The 18,058-nt window shown below is 39.3% G+C and overlaps 1 protein-coding gene across 1 annotated transcript in view; it reads left to right on the plus strand.

The window, feature by feature from the left end:
- The window catches only part of LOC120029400 (neurexin-1a-like), a 46,950-nt gene extending 30,900 nt beyond the window's left edge, over nucleotides 1–16,050 (plus strand). The window contains exons 2-4 of the mRNA XM_038974621.1: nucleotides 14,049–14,078; nucleotides 15,855–15,964; nucleotides 16,009–16,050. Of these exons, the coding sequence (XP_038830549.1) occupies nucleotides 14,049–14,078; nucleotides 15,855–15,964; nucleotides 16,009–16,050 (182 nt within the window). The remainder of the gene's footprint in view (nucleotides 1–14,048; nucleotides 14,079–15,854; nucleotides 15,965–16,008) is intronic.
- The last annotated feature ends 2,008 nt before the right edge of the window (nucleotides 16,051–18,058 follow it).

Here is an 18,058-nt window from a genome sequence, read left to right on the forward strand (position 1 = left end):
ACTTCTATTTTTCCCCCTTGATGCATCTGTGGTTTGTTTCAGGTTTTCTGCTACTTTGTTCCTGGATCAGGAAAGTTGGTGGCTAGAAAGTAGTGGGGCGTAGGCCATATAAGGTATATGTGGGTGGAAGAATTCTTTGCAGTAGAGATTTGCAATGTATTATCAAAAATCTAATCAAATTCAATTTGTCACATGTGCCAAATACAACAGGTGTAGACCTTACCGTGAACTGCTTACTTACAAGCCCTTAACCAACAAAGCAGTTCAAGAAATAGAGTTAAGAAAATATTTACAAAATAAACTAAAGTGAAAATAAATAAATCAAATCAAAAGGTAACACAAGAAAATGACAATAACGAGGATATATACAGGGGGTACAGGTACAGGGGATTTATTTAGAATTCAAGGCACACTTCACCAGCATGGCTATTTGAAGAATCTCAAATATAATATATATTTGGATTTGTTTAACACTCTTTTAGTTACTACATGATTCCATATGTGTTATTTCATAGTTTTGATGTCTTCACTATTATTCTACAATGTAGAAAATAGTAAAAAATTAAGAAAAACACTTGTATGAGTAGATGTCCTAAAACTTTTGACCGGTAGTGTGTTTGTGTGTATATATATATATATATATATGGGGTTTGGAAATTATGCAGACAATTACAATGATAGAATCCACAATCTGCCTGGAATAGTAAAGCTGATCTACTCCATCGATTTAATCAGTCAAGAAGAGCTATGTCTATTTGAACTGAAACATTTAAACCATGCTCGATGAGAATGTTTGTCAGATGTATCTATATAATACCATCTATTACACCTATGCAGTACTCACACATACATTTGATTATAACACGTTCATAGTCTACCTTTAAGAGTTTAAGAGTAATTAACTCAGTTTAAACGATGTTAAAAATGTAAGTTGATCTTTGAAAGTAAACAGAGAGAAGGTGGGCCAATTGATTTCTTAATCATTGTGACTGCGTTATTACACAGCAAATTAAGCCTGCTTCATTCTCAACATGTCATCATGATAGGCATAGGCGGCAGCCGTGGCACTGAATTTGAAAGCTCTGTTATGTTATTTCCACGTTGTAGAGAATTGTCTTCATAACGAAAATGGGAAAATATGCACTATGCTAGTTCTGTGAAACGGGCAACGTGTCTCAGGGCATGACGCAGCTGGGGGAAATGTTGTAATTAGATTAGCAGGTGTTATTAAATTATAGGTGGCAGTAGCGGTGTGTGTGTATAATTATAATTATTTTTTGTCATTTTAGCAGACGCTCTTATCCAGAGTGACTTACAGGAGCAATTGTGGTTAGGTGCCTTGTTCAACGGCACATCGACATATTTTTTGACCTAGTCGGCTCAGGGATTAAAATCAGCAACCTTTCGGTTACTGAAGCAACGCTCTTAACCACTAGGCTACCTGCCACCCCAAGTCACTGAGAAAGCCAAGTCAAGACAGTTAATAAGCCATATTACAACCTATGTTGTGATAATTGTGTTGTTTGATCTGTAACCCATTCATACGCCACCATGATATACAATAAGACCATGACAACAAAAAGACTACAGTCACACAGTGGCGTAATAAATTCAACTACACATTAGTTTGTTTCATCACAAAGCCGGAGAGTACGGGGAAATCCACAAAGCAAATATTGCATGTAACAAACAGTTATATCACCTGCAGCATGGTCAAGCAAGTTAATGTTTTCGACAGTTTACAAAAAAACTACTGATTTTAGAACAACAGAGTTACCTCAAGTCAGCACAAAGACGACAGGAGCCCTGCCTCTGTTATTCCAGCACCACTTCAACTTAACATTTTAAACATCATTAAATCCACAAGGCTATTTATATGCTTAGTTTAATACACTGAAAACAAACTTAAAGATACCAATACAATTTAGTCCAATTAATATAGCTAAATATTGTGTGTGTGAAGGTAAAAAAAAGAAAAGTGGACTCACCCTACTTGTAGACTAGTTGAACGCCAATGCCATCCTCCTCTCTTTCATGTTGGCAAAACAGTCAATGTCTCTGTCATACAGTACACTTTTGGTTTTTGTTGTCATAGCCTACCTAGCTAAAATGCTTGCTAGCCTAACTTCCTCGCATGGGCAACAACGGACCAGCTAAGTTAGCTAGCTAGTTAACGTGAGCCTACTAGGCTACATATTGAACTTCAATTATCTCAGGCCAGTGGCACAACATATTATTTATGGTTAGATCAGAATTGCCGTCATAATCATTAGCTTGTACAGAGAATTAAATCGAAACCACAAGTCTAAATCCCCATCTCCATCCATAGCTTAGGAAAGGGACGATTTAGCAAGCTAGCTATTGCAGGACATCAACACAAGCAGACCAGAAACTGACAAGTTTTTCTGAAAATGAAATTTTGCTTAGGAAGTGATTTGAATGGTGTGAAGCCAAATCCAAACTGGCATCCCTTGGGGGGTGTTTTGCTGCACCAGGACAACCCGCAGTTGAGCTCAGTTCAATGCTGACTGGCTAATTATTTTATTTATTTTTTATCAAGGAAGGCCAAATGCTTGCTGGCATCAATCAATCAAATGCTACGGCGGCAACATGTTACATACTATTTTGGTCCAGACAGCATCTGATACATGGGCTACGCATACTGAGACAGAGGGGTGCTGTTCCCCTCGCTTGGATTATTTCTCCAGTGAGATTCAGCCACTTACAAATTGCCGGAAAATGTTGTAAACACAGAGAGATACGAAAGATACATTTTTCTTTTTATTAGTCAAATATTTGGGGAAGCCTGGCTTCCCTTGGCATCCATGAATACACACCACTGATAGGAGCTCTAAAATGTAGGTTGGCAACTAAACTGACAAAACAAACACAACACTGAAGGAATATAAAAGAAAAACAATAGGTTTAAGCAAGTATTCCTGCCAAAATAACTTAGTTGGCACAGGTGTGGTCTACCAGAATCTGGCCAGCCTCACCTTGAGCATTTCCAACACTGGCAAACATTACAGAGCAGCGCCTACATACAGTACAGACAGTTGTGGAAAGTACTTAAGTAAAATTACTACTTAAGTACTACTTAAGTAGTTTTTTTTGGCATAATGTACTTTACTATTTATATTTTTGACTACGTTTACTTTTACAGTACATTCCTAAAGAAAATAATGTACTTTTTACTCCATACATTTTCTGTAACACTCAAAAGTACTCGTTATTTTGAATGCTTAGCAAGACAGGACAAGGGTCCAATGCACACACTTATCAAGAGAACATCTCTGGTCATCCCTACTGCCTCTGATCTATCGGACTCACTAAAAACAAATGCTTCATTTGTAAATTATGTCTAAGTGTTGGAGTGTGCCGCTGGCTATCTGTAAATGAAAAATGAAAATGGTGCAGTCTGGTTTGCTTAATACAAGGAATTTGAAATTACTTATACATTTACTTTTGATACTTAAGTATATTTAAACCCCAATACTTTTAGACTTTTACACAAGTAGTATTTTACTGGCTGACTTTCACTTTTATTTTAGTCATTTTCTATTAAGTTATCTTTACTTTTACTCAAATATGACAGTTGTGTACTTTTTCCACCACTGAGTACAAATAACCTTGACTATCCCAATGTGATAAAGTGTAGGGAGAAGCACTCTTCTGAATTTGCCTAAGTGGTGTTCAAAGTTAGGAGTTGCCAGGCCTAGACCCTTTCTTTGGTCATAAAAGTATCAATGCTTAGCTTTTAATTCTCTCCAAAATATTAGGCTACACAGAAATCCAGATCGACATTCACAGAGCTAAGGATTTTGATGATAGTAACTCAAACCGATTACATTTGACAGTTGGTGAATGAAGTAGAGTTTGATGCTCCAGTATGATATAAGTAACTCAGTCCTTCATAGTAACTCAGTCCTTCATAGTAACTCAGTCCTTCATAGTAACTCAGCCCTTTATAGTAACTCAGCCCTTCATAGTAACTCAGTCCTTCATAGTAACTCAGTCCTTCATAGTAACTCAGCCCTTTATAGTAACTCAGCCTTTCATAGTAACTCAGTCCTTTATAGTAACTCAGCCCTTCATAGTAACTCAGCCCTTCATAATAACTCAGTCCTTCATAGTAACTCAGCCCTTCATAGTAACTCAGTCCTTCATAGTAACTCAGCCCTTCATAGTAACTCAATCCTTTATAGTAACTCAGTGCTTCATAGTAACTCAGTCCTTCATAGTAACTCAGCCCTTCATAGTAACTCAGTCCTTTATAGTAACTCAGCCCTTCATAGTAACTCAGTCCTTCATAGTAACTCAGTCCTTCATAGTAACTCAGTCCTTCATAATAACTCAGTCCTTCATAGTAACTCAGCCCTTCATAGTAACTCAGCCCTTCATAGTAACTCAGTCCTTCATAGTAACTCAGCCCTTCATAGTAACTCAGCCCTTCATAGTAATGCAGTCCTTCATAGTAACTCAGCCCTTCATAATAACTCAGTCCTTCATAGTAACTCAGCCCTTCATAGTAACGCAGTCCTTCATAGTAACTCAGCCCTTCATAGTAACTCAGTCTTTCATAGTAACTCAGTCCTTCATAGTAAGTCAGCCCTTCATAGTAACTCAGTCCTTCATAGTAACTCAGTCCTTCATAATAACTCAGCCCTTCATAGTAACGCAGTCCTTCATAGTAACTCAGTCCTTCATAGTAACTCAGTCCTTCATAGTAACTCAGCCCTTCATAGTAACTCAGCCCTTCATAGTAACTCAGTCCTTCATAGTAACTCAGCCCTTCATAGTAACTCAGTCCTTCATAGTAACTCAGCCCTTCATAGTAACTCAGCCCTTCATAGTAACTCAGCCCTTCATAGTAACTCAGCCCTTCATAATAACTCAGTCCTTCATAGTAACTCAGCCCTACATAATAACTCAGCCCTTCATAATAACTCAGTCCTTCATAGTAACTCAGCCCTTCATAGTAACGCAGTCCTTCATAGTAACTCAGCCCTTCATAATAACTCAGTCCTTCATAGTAACTCAGCCCTTCATAGTAACGCAGTCCTTCATAGTAACGCAGCCCTTCATAGTAACTCAGTCCTTCATAGTAACTCAGTCCTTCATAGTAAGTCAGCCCTTCATAGTAACTCAGTCCTTCATAGTAACTCAGTCCTTCATAGTAACTCAGTCCTTCATAGTAACTCAGCCCTACATAATAACTCAGCCCTTCATAGTAACTCAGTCCTTCATAGTAACTCAGCCCTTCATAGTAACTCAGCCCTTCATAGTAACTCAGCCCTTCATAGTAACTCAGCCCTTCATAGTAACTCAGCCCTTCATAGTAACTCAGTCCTTCATAGTAACTCAGCCCTTCATAGTAACTCAGTCTGCAGTACAATGAGTGGCACACATGTTTTATAATGTGAAAACAAATGGCATACCCTTCTCCCTCCAACGCACACACACGCACACACGCACACACACACACACGCACACACACACACACACACACACACACACACACACACACACACACACACACACACACACACACACACACACACACACACACACACACACACACACACTCTTTTAACCTAAATCCAATGACATGGTGACATTTTTTGTTAATTTCACATTGAATTCACGTTAGTTGACAACTCAACCAAAAGTAACTGAAAACTAGTTGTTGAACTGACTTCTGTGCCCAGTGGGAAATGTGTTGTATCTGTCTTTTGTTGCTCTCTCTGATTCTACAGTACAGTACAGTACATCAGTTAGGGGACTGAGTCCCAAATGGCACATTATTTCTGTAGTGCATTACTTTTGATCAGAGGTCTCTGGTCAAAAGTAGGGCATTATGTAGGGAATAGGGTGCCATTTGGGAAGCACCCATGGCCTCTGGTAGCAGCCACCCACAATTTATTATCTTGGCATCTTTTCTCCACTGCCCTTGTCACTTCTATGCTAATCAGAGTCAGACTTCGCTGTTTTAATGCCACAGTGAGAGGAGAGAGACATCAATGTGAGAGATTCAATGTTAAAGCTGTATGTGTTGACTGTATGGGAGGTATATTTCTCCACAGTTAAGGTGGGAGGTTCAATGTTAAAGCTGTATGTGTTGACTGTATGGGAGGTGGATTTCTCCACAGTTAAGGTGGGAGGTTCAATGTTAAAGCTGTATGTGTTGACTGTATGGGAGGTGGATTTCTCCACAGTTAAGGTGGGAGGTTCAATGTTAAAGCTGTATGTGTTGACTGTATGGGAGGTGGATTTCTCCACAGTTAAGGTGGGAGGTTCAATGTTAAAGCTGTATGTGTTGACTGTATGGGAGGTATATTTCTCCACAGTTAAGGTGGGAGGTTCAATGTTAAAGCTGTATGTGTTGACTGTATGGGAGGTGGATTTCTCCACAGTTAAGGTGGGAGGTTCAATGTTAAAGCTGTATGTGTTGACTGTATGGGAGGTGGATTTCTCCACAGTTAAGGTGGGAAGTTAAATGTTAAAGCTGTATGTGTTGGGAGGTGGGAGGTGGTTAGATGCTACTCATTGAATCCAGATGGTCTTGAATGCAGGCTGTGTGTGGAAATGTACTGTATGTGTACAGGCTAAATAAGAGTAATATTGTAATATTGGATACAGATGTTGTATGCAGATGAATTGAGTAGTATACCTATAACTAGAGAGGCAATGTTATGCTCGGTTTTCGGCTATGTGTACTGTATGTGTACTAGCTGTGTACAAGCTGGCGGTTTGACTATAATCATGGGCTCTACATGGCACTATGTCATATACCAATATGTATATAGTGTTTTCTGCATGGGAGTGGAGCTAAGTGGAGTGAAGTGCATTGTATTGTTGTGTGGTATTAGCAGCACAATGGCAGTGGGATCGCTGCTTCGTCAAGGGGATTAGGCAGGTTTATTCCTCTGCCAGGATTATCAACCAGCTGGGGAGATTTGGGAAGGGAGAAAGTGGTGTGTGTGTGTGTGTGTCTTAAAACCAGTTAAATGTAACTAAATGTAATCGAAAATGTAATCTACATAATCCCCAAAAGTAATTATTATATTATTATTTATGTGTGTGTGTGTGTGTGTGTGTGTGTTGTGTGTCTGTGTGTGATGGACAGGTGGGGGTTTGGTGTAAATGGTATCTGTCATAACATGAACCCTAGTTGAATCACTGTTAGAAAGGTACTACACTAAAGGAACACACTTATATATGTGTCAATAAAATAGTTGTATGGGTAGATTTGGTAAGGATAGTGTCCTGTTGTGTGTCATGGTTACATCTGTCATGAACCCTAGTTTGAGGAGAGGTTGTAAGATGAAAGTTAAATTTTGTCTTAGTCTTTTTTTATTTGTCTTCATATGGCACATTCAGATAGTACAGTTAACATAGGGTATAAAGGCAATGCATGTGCAACAGTTTAGGTCAGGAAATAAAACTACATGTATGAATTGATCATTTTAAGTTCAATTTCAGTTCAACATGGTTTGAACGTACGTAGCTGGGTAGTGTAGAAACATAATTTGAACTACTCTTGGCTTTAGTCAAGTCATTCTGTGTAGAAATCTGAATGAAGGTTATCTGTCTTGGCTTTTACTTCTTGGATGGTCTTAGATGTTGCCATGGAGATTTTTCCCCTATCGTTGACCCTGCTTTTCTATTTGTTTGATGGATGTATAGATTTTTATCAGAGTGTATAGAACTACACGGCTGGATGAAAGAAACAACATACATTTTTTCAAGCTTAAATTACAGTAAAGCAGATTTCATTGGATGTGATATTCTTATTTTGAAATGACTAATATAAGAGAAACACTAGAAACAGAGTAATAAAATGGTGATAAAATCATTGGACAGATTGTGCATCAAAACCCAATTTTTATTAAAATGACACATTCATAGTTAAAAATATAAATATTATCTTTGTCAAAATACAGCCACAATCCAGAGAACACTCTCACCCCGGTGAAATGTTTGAAGTGTTTTTGTGTTCCTGTGGCATGATAACTAAGAGCTGTTCTTTAAGGTATAGATATATCAGCAAACAGCCCCTGCTCTCTTACTTTTCTCCTCATCGCTACTGTTGTCACATCACCATACCAGCTCAAAGCTTGTTGCCACCCCAGAATGTTTTTTGAATAGGAAGCGTGCTTCTCATCATCAAGCTATCCTTTTGTGAACAAAGTCATAGCCGCGGGAAGTAGTTTGGGTGTGGGGGTGCTGTGATTTATTTTGCTGATAGGTGGTCCGCTAATACAGACTAGTAAAGGCCCAGTGCACTACTTTAGTGAAATATATATTTTTCAATTCCGATTTTTCAGGGGGTGCTGCAGCACCGTCAGCCCCCCTACTTCCCAAGGCTATGAACAAAGTGCCCAATATTTCCTTATATGCCCATTCCAACCATGCCGACAGAGATGTACTGTATATGTAGCTTACAGTTGAAGAAATTACAAACAGTTCCTTTTAGTACCATAACATTAGTACCAAGTCCTCATTATTACAGTACTTACATCCTATTTTGTTCACAAAATGCTGTTGCTCTCACACTTTTATTGGTTGGTTGGTTGTGGTGCATGGTGTCTGATTTGGAAGGGGAGCTGATATGCTGGTAAGTCTCTTGGTCAATAAATCGCTTGAATCGGGGCCTGAAACCATTGAGGAGAGGTAGGATACTTGTTTCATCTGATGGGAGCTAGGAGCTATGCTGTGTGGCCCAACATCCAATGTGTAGGTATACCTACATGATGACATGGTACTTTCAGACGAAGAAATGACTAATTCTATAGTTATCGCATAGCTTATATTCACTTATATACATCTAAAGCTATATAATCAAATTGCATGTCATTATTTATCTAATCTTAAAAGTTTGCATTCTCATGACTCACGATTTCTCCTTTAAATTGATAAATCAGAATAAAACATATTACAGATGTAATGCAAATGGTTTTAACTAGTGTAAAAACCAACCAGTGTTCACTTCTGTAAAGTTCATGTATCAATATTTCTACAGTCGACCTTCTGAATTGAAATATACGTCTGTTATCTGTAACAGCCAGCAGTTTCACTTATTTACTAATTGAACACTTATAATACTTATATAACTAAATGTTGATGAGAAATGTTGACTGACCAATGTGTTGTTCTGTTTTAGGAGGCCTTTACATCCTCTCAACCTTTCAATGTTTATTGCATGCTTTATTGTAACACATACTTCCTCCAAATGTAATGTTCCCCACTAGAGGCAATGGCATGACATGCTGGGCACCTAGTTTGCCATCATTTTGGCAACAGACATGACAACTTTGTCAGTCTCTGATAGTGTTGATAGACCTCACATTAATTTTACTTTGTATTCCTTATCACCATGTCACGAATTTCACTTTGACTGTGAGGTGATGTCCCCTTTTAGCACTTAATCTCTGCTCACTACTAATTATTTATGAGTGCTGATCTGGGATCTGTCCATAGAATCTTTGTCATTATGATCTAAACGCTTAAACTGATCCTAGATCTGCACTCTTGCTCTGAGATGCTTTGTTGATAGACCTGATGCGACTCAACCCTCTCTCTGCCCTTTTGTGAAAGTCCAGAAATAGGCATGATTTCCCCATCACACTCTCTCTCTCCTTTTCAGCAGTCCTCATTCACGTGGCAAATTTTTTTTTTATTGCATTTGCTAATTTTCAGTTCATACTTAAAATAAATATTGAAATGTTAATAATGAAAAATTGATTTGACTATATATATATATATATATATATATATATATATATATATATATATATATATATATATATATATATATATATATATGTGTATGTGTGTGTGTATATATACATAGAGTACATACACTACCGGTCAAACGTTTTAGAACACCTACTCATTCAAGGGTTTTTCTTTATTTTTTACTATTTTCTACATTGTTGAATAATAGTGAAGACATCAAAACTATGAAATAACACATGTGGAGTCATGTAGTAACCAAAAAAGTGTTAAACAAATCAAAATATATTTTATATTTGTGATTCTTCAAAAAGCCACCCATTGCCTTGATGACAGCTTTGCATACTCTCGGCATTCTCTCAACCAGCTTCATGAGGTAGTCACCTGGAATGCATTTCAATTAACAGTAGTGCCTTCTTAAAAGTTAATTTGTGGAATTTATTTCCTTCTTAATGCATTTGAGCTAATTAGTTATGTTGTGACAAGGTACGGGGCGTATACAGAAGAAAGACCTATTTGGTAAAAGACCAAGTCCATAGTATGCCAACAACAGCTCATATAAGCAAAGATAAACGACAGTCCATCATAACTTTAAGACATGAAGGTCAGTCAATACGAAAAATGTCTTCAAGTGCTGTCGCAAAAACCATCAAGCGCTATGATGAAACTGGCTCTCATGAGGACCGGCACAGGAATGGAAGATCCGGAGTTACCTCTGCTGCAGAGGATAAGTTCATTAGAGTTAACAGCCTCAGAAACTGCAGCCCACATAAATGCTTCACAGAGCTCAAGTAACAGACACATGTCAACATCAACTGTTCAGAGGAGACTGTGTGAATCAGGCCTTTATGGTCAAATTGCTGCAAAGAAACCACTACTAAAGGACACTAATAAGAAGAAAGGACTTGCTTTGGCCAAGAAACACGAGCAATGGACATTAGACTGGTGGAAATTTGTCCTTTGGTCTGGAGTCCAAATTAGAGATTTTTCGTTCCAATCACCGTGTCTTTGTGAGACGCGGTGTGGGTGAACTGATGATCTCCGCATGTGTATTTCCCACCGTAAAACATAGAGGAGGAGGTGTTATGGTGTGGAGGTGCTTTGCTGGTGACAATCTGTGACTTATTTAGAATTCAAGGCACACTTAACCAGCATAGCTACCACAGCATTCTGCAGCGATACGCCATCCCATCTTGTTTGGGCTTACTGGGACTATCATTTGTTTTTCAAAAGGACAATGACCCAGCACACCTCCAGGCTTTGTAAGGGCTATTTTACCAAGAAGGAGAGTGATGGAGTGCTGCATCAGATGACCTGGCCTCCACAATCCCCTGACCCAACCAAATTGAGATGGTTTGGGAAGAGTCGGACCGCAGAGTGAAGGAATAGCAGCCAACAAGTGCTCAGCATATGTGGGAACTCCTTCGAGACTGTTGGAAAAGCATTCCAGGTGAAGCTTGTTGAGAGAATGCCAAGAGTGTGCAAAGCTGTCATCAAGGCAAAGGATGGCTATTTGAAAAATCTCAAATCTCAAATATATTTGGATTTGTTTAACAATTTTTTGGTTACTACATGATTCCATATGTGTTATTTCATAGTTTTGATGTCTTCAATATTATTCTACAATGTAGAAAATAGTACAAATAAAGAAAAACTCTTGAATGAGTAGGTGTTCTAAAACCTTTGACCGGTAGTGTACATACATGCATACATAAATATACATCAGATGACAGACACTGCTCCCGAGTGGCACAGCAGTCTAAGGCACTGCATCTCAGTGCAAGAGGCGTCACTACAGTCCCTGGTTTGATTCCAGGCTGTATCACATCCGGCTGTGTTTGGGAGTCCCATAGGGTAGGCGGTGCACAATTGGCCCAGCGTCATTCGGGTTTGGCCGTGGTAGACTGTCATTGTAAATAATAATTTGTTCTTAACTGACTTGCCTTGTTAAATAAAAGTTCAATTTAATAAAAAACTTAAAATAAATATCTCCCCCTTTCACTGTTACTGAACACTGCATGTGCCCTATTCACAACCTCTTTTAATTGGTCTACACCACTTTACACCTTATTTTATACCCTTTTCTAGCTTTCGCCAATACATTTGCTAACTCACTTTGTTTTCTCTCAGTTGAATGTACTCCTATAACCATTCTTGTGTTGCAGTAGACAGTCTAGTAAATGGGATTGAAAGAGTACATGCAGAGTTGGCACATGGCAGACAAGCTAACCAGACAAGCTCAACAAGCTAAGAGACAAGCTAATGACAAGCTAGCAGCCAAGCTAACAGACAAGCTAATAAGCTAAGAGACAAGCTAACAACAAACTAGCAGACAAGCTAACAACAAGCTAGAAAACAAGCTAGCAGCCAAGATCTCAGACAAGCTAACAACAAACTAGCAGACAAGCTAACAACAAGCTAGCAGACAAGCTAACAACAAAGCAAACAATGCTATCCTGAGGGGGCATAGCGATCCACTCAATATCTTAACAAGCTTATAGTTCTTACAAATAAAGCCGTGTCCTGTATCCCAGGTAGGCATATGATCAAATACTGAAAGTATAATTTAATGTCATGTTAATAATAATACATGGGATTTTTATAGAGCTTTTCTAAAAACCCAAAACAGATAGTTGAACAGAAAATAGTTGAACAGAAATTTGACAGTTTAGAAGTCCTCTGCAGCATTGAAACACAGCCAGTTGTGTTGAACAGCTAAGAGATAGTAGGCCTCTGCAGCACCAAGACCTTTCCTCTGCAGAGGTTGTCAATAAAGTACAACGTGGGGCACTTTGCATGTGATGTGTGATGCCTTGCATGGTTACGACATGCAACGGCCCTGTACCAGTCTGCATGCTGCTTAACGAGTGTCTTCCTTTTCCTCTCTCTCCTTCCGCCTGTCCGTCCGCTTGCAGAAGACAACCATGTTGAAGGTAGGTATTCTACTTTCTCTTTTCTTTATGATGGTTTTATCATCTTTGCACCATGATTTAACTCACTAAAACCATGTTGTGGTTTTCATGGCTTAAATTACTCCTCATGTTTGTTATGGGGAAAAGTTGTTAAAATGTGCTACTGAAATGGTAAGTTGGCTCTATATCTTTTCTCATTTGCAGTTCTGGGTAGATGTTTTTGCAGCATGTGCTAGGCGATTGGTTCAGGAGAGATGTGTGGTTTGGGATAGTGCAATTATGGACTGGAAAGGTTATCTGTTATTAACTACACTGATTATCACCATCCTGATGAGAAATTGTGGAAAAGTCTCTTAAATTGCTGCTGTATTGCAGTTGCTATTATTCTTGAAATCTCTCATAGATACATATCAATGAATATCAGTGAAAGTTCTGGCAAAAGTTGAGCTATGTATGTTAAGAAGTGGGTAAGTATTTAAGCTACTACTATACTATCAAACTGGGCCTTGGCTCTCCCACTGGTTTGAAAAAATGATTCTGCAGGTTATTGTTGATGCACTACATTACATAAGTTAATGGTTTGGAAGAGATAGAACAAACATTTGATGGTTTCTGCAAACCGCGGGAAGTATGCAATAGTCTGTTCCCATTTACAAGGAGGAAATAGTTTCAGAGTGAACAACTGAATAAAACTTTACAGAACAAACTCTGAATTTAAGGCCAAATAATGTATTTATTTGCAATAGTGTCTTAAATCTTTGCATGAAGGAGGGGAAAATGACCAGACCCTGCCCAATCAAATGTCTATCTATTTTTCTGACAATATTATCATGCAAATACTCAGTTTGGATCTTTGAAACTGATTGGAGAGAATTGTCGATCCAATGACTGAGATTCACATCTCAAAACCTTGTTAAATCGTGGAGTCAGGCTATTGTTTTGGGGGTTGGTAGGTATAGTAGGTGGACTGGGTTGAGCATTCTCAAAGGATCCCCCTCTTGGACAAATGGAACCTCGACTAACTTCCAATCATTACTGTTAATTTAACTCTAGTAAGTCTGACTGATGATGCATTGCAACCTCTCTCTTGGTTGAAAACATGCTCATCACCCTAACCCAACCTCGTCTGACTATACCCCTTCCTCTCTCTCCGTCCCCCTTCTCCCTTACCCCAACTCCCCAACACCTCCCAAAATACCACAGGCATCTACCAGACACAGATGCCTGAGTGTCACTTTGACCTAGGTAGCGTCCCAAGTGAACCCTATTCCCTTTAAAGTGCACTGGCTCTGGCCAAAAGTAGTGCACTATAAAGAGAATAGGATGCCATTTGGGAAGCAGCCTTAGCCTCACCCGTGATCCCCTGTCTCTTTGCTGACTGTGCTCTTGTTTCCCTTTAAGGTCTGGCGCACTTGATGATGGGCGACCAAGGTATGGGTCCGGTTCCTTTTCCACTCTTGCCTCCATTATCCCCCCTCCGCCCCCTCTCCCTTTGTGGTCGATACAAAGACTTCTTTCGCTGCTTCTCGTTCTCTTGCTGCTGGCTGGGGGTACTCAGGGCTATTAAAACTGCTTTTCAGATCTGGTCTGTCATACATTTCAGCTGCTTTGCAACAGTGAATGACTTGGTTTGGTTTGTTCATCCTGGCTGTTCTTTTTCTTTCTTTGCTGTCTTTTGTATTTTACTTTTCACACGTTTTTGTCTTCATCCCACTTCCCTCGACTCATCGCCTCAAATCAGCACATCCGTTTTCTTCATTTTTTCTCGACCAAATTGCTTTAATTTCTGGCCTACTTTTCTTGCGAGTATGTTTCAAACCCATCTTCATTCTCATTCAGCTGGCAATTTCATCATATCATCAAAATCAAACATAACATGCTGAAGATAATGCATAATTGTGATGTACAATTAAGTCAGGGTTTTCCAAACTCGGTCCTGGGGCCTTCCCTGAGTACACGTTTTGGTTTTTGCTCTAGCACTACACAGCTGACTCAAATAATCAAAGCTTGACGATGAGTTGGTTATTTGAATCAGCTGTGTAGTGCTAGGGTAAAAAACTAAACGTGCACCCAGGGGAGCCCCAGGACCGAGTTTGGGAAACTCTACTCTAGGTAACTGAAATGCTACATCAGACACCCCTCTATATTATCCTTGCTGCTTGAATGCGTTAGCTGCCAGTCAGTGAGACACAGTGAGCAAGCTAGATGATTGACAACCTCTCTCCATTTTCAAGGCAATCTCTGCCAGCATCCCAAATGGCACCCTATTCCCTATTCAGTGCACTACTTTTGACCAGGGCCCCCTGGTCAAAAGTTGTGGACTACATGAGGAATAGGATGCCATTTAGGACACATCCTCTCCCTCATCTTCTCCATGCCAGTCTGGATGATGCTCATTTCCCAGCATGCACCATAAGTCAGGAAATAAAATATTGCTCACATGTGCCTTGCCCCCTCAACCCCTCCTTAACCTCATACCCACACCAGCATTCCATCAATCTCTCACCTCATCTCAGATATTATATTTACCCCATCGTGCCTCTCTCTGTGTTTTCTCTGGCTGCATCTCAAATGGCACCCTATTCCCTATATAGTCCTATACTTTTGACCAGGGCCCTATATGAAATAGGGTTCCATTTGAGATGCACCCACTCTGTGTTCTTCCCTGTCTGTCCATATGACTATGACACTTATGGGTGTCTGTCTTTCCTTTCTCTCTCCCTCTTCTTCTCCTCTTTTGTCTGGAAACTACTTTCTACCATGGAACATTCCATCAAATATCATAGGTAAAAGTAAAGGTACTCACCTCTCTTTTTTTACTCAAACTCAATGTACTCATACGACTGTCAAGTCTGCTGTCTGTTGTGGCCTTATATGCTGATTTCATTAAGTATATAAAGTCCATTGGTATTATTTAATTGTTTTATGTTGCTACTATATAAAATGTATGTGTGTCACAGTACCTAAGGTAGGTTGCTGCTCTTACTTTGCGGTCCGCTCACACCTTTCTATGAGGAGTGGATTGTTTCATTTCTGCTTGATGCATGAAAACCATAATGACATTCATAAAGGGGGGACATGTGATGTCCACTCTACACTGCTGGTACCTGATGCCAGTGCAGCCCTTCCCACCGGTAATGATTTATCTTGTTCAACGTATTGGTGGGTAGTGTGGTGTGGTGGGGGGAAGGCTATATCTGGCCCCAGTGTCTGACCAACCAGAGTGTCGTGGGCAGCGGGCAATGGGCTGGGCACCCCATGGGCTGGGCAGCATCTTATCCTGGCTGGCTGTGCTGCTGTGCCGCTCTCCTCAGAGGGTAAGTGGACCTCTGATCTCTTCCCGTTTGCCTCTCCTACCCAGGGCGAAGGGAAGGAGAAGGTTGGCTTCGAAGGTCCCTACTGAGCATTCCAGGTAAACAGCTTTGATTTGTTAATTAGATTCCTTAACAGATCACACCAAGACAAGCAGATCTAAAGTAAAAGTCCATTTGATTTGTTTGTTTCATCCATATGTATTATGTTATATTATGTTATGTGACATGCCTGGGGGCTTCAGTCGTCAATGAAAGACAATGTCGATGTCCCAGCAGCATGTAGGTTGTGTGTGAGAAAATGTACATGTGGGGTAAAACGGGAATGATCATTTATGAGTTACGAGTATCTGTAGTGATACTGTATCTCTATTTAAGACTGAAATTAGTTTAACAAAATGACATTGTTTGAAGGCATGACCTTTGACACTGTAGAAAAGACTGTGAAATTCCATTCCAGTGTTCCATTTGCATTCTCAATTAATTATTCTCATATTATCACCTGTAATACTGTAGCATTTCTGTCTAAGTAAGCCAGGTAAGGGATGTGTTTGTGAAAATAAATTAGCATGATACAGTGAAAGTCATTGAAATTTGTTTGTACAGGTAAGTCTACACAATATCTGCAGACACAACTAAATATAGTATAAATTCATAAAATGTATGAGGAACCATTTCCCTCCTGCACTGTATGAGGAATGCAACCATTTTCTGATATCTGTTATTCGGATCCATCCATTACCTGCAGTACATAAATATTTGTCACTGCCATTTTACATTTAGATACATGATTTAGATCCTAAAACACACACAGAGTACACCTTTTTTACTTGCTTTTAATCACTCGGACCTGAGGGCAACAGTTCAAAGATCTACTACACTTCACTAAGGTAAGTGCTATTTACTTGGTCTTATTTGGTAACGGTGGTTCAGGTTGTGTGGCAATTCATAGAGGTTGGATGATTCGCCACCCATCGTGTCTTGATCTTTCTCTGGATATTGAATAGGTCAAATGAGCATTTCTGACATTTCTTGCACACATTCTGTTCTACATTTTATTTGTCCTGCAAGATTGGAATCCCTCTTGCCTGTACAAATTGAATGAAATGGTACTTCGAAAGTTTGATGAGCTGTACCAGGGATGGGATACAATTTTCAATGCTCAAGTCTGGTTGTAATAGCACAATCCTTCTTACATGAACCAAGTCGAAGGGGTTTCAATTGTGTTTTTAACGTGATAATGATACACATGCCATTACATGTTTGTAAGACCAACACCTTGGCATCTTGATACCTTTATGCAGATATAGAAAATCTATTCAGGATATGTCATTTTAAGCCAACGAGTCAAGAAGCATAGTGTAGCTCTATGGATGTACAGCATGTTTCCGAAATCATCAGGGTTTGACATGTACTGTGGGCTATACGCATGGCTAGCTGGACACTAGTCGTCACTGAAATGTACTGTAACAGCTCTCAGGACACTGTCCTTTGGCAGCATATTGCGTGCCAACTGCCGATGCCACCACCACTGAGTTCCAAATAGCACTAGTGCTGGGCGATATGGCCTGAAACTGATATCAATTTTTTTTTCAAACTTATGGGCGATTCATGATATATCTTAATTTTTGTAATTTTTTTATGGAAATAAGCTTTGTTGTACAATTAAAGTTAAAGTACACTGCATTTAAAACAGTAATCAATTGTGAAAGTATACCTAGCCTGAATATATGCCATCCACAACCATAAGCCCCCACTGATCATTTAATTTTGTATCAAAATAGTTGTACCTGCTTTTTGTTGTTTTTGTTGTTGCAATAATCACTGATCTGGCTTTCATGTCTGTCTATTAAAATGTCCTTTTTGTTACAAATTGAACCAGAACCATGCATAATGCACATTCACTAATAATATAGCAGGCGTTATAGTAAATTAACACCGGTCTCATAAACAATCTCTCAAACACAAGCCCACGTGCTAGTTAGTAGCCAGTTTATATTTAAAGTTTAGCCAAATATGATCTCGGTATAATTCCACAAACTCTGAAATCAGCTAACATGGCAAAACAGTTGAATTGTTATGAACACAACCATCTGTCCG

This window comes from Salvelinus namaycush, chromosome 35 (assembly GCF_016432855.1).
Source record: "Salvelinus namaycush isolate Seneca chromosome 35, SaNama_1.0, whole genome shotgun sequence".
Taxonomy (NCBI): domain Eukaryota; kingdom Metazoa; phylum Chordata; class Actinopteri; order Salmoniformes; family Salmonidae; genus Salvelinus; species Salvelinus namaycush.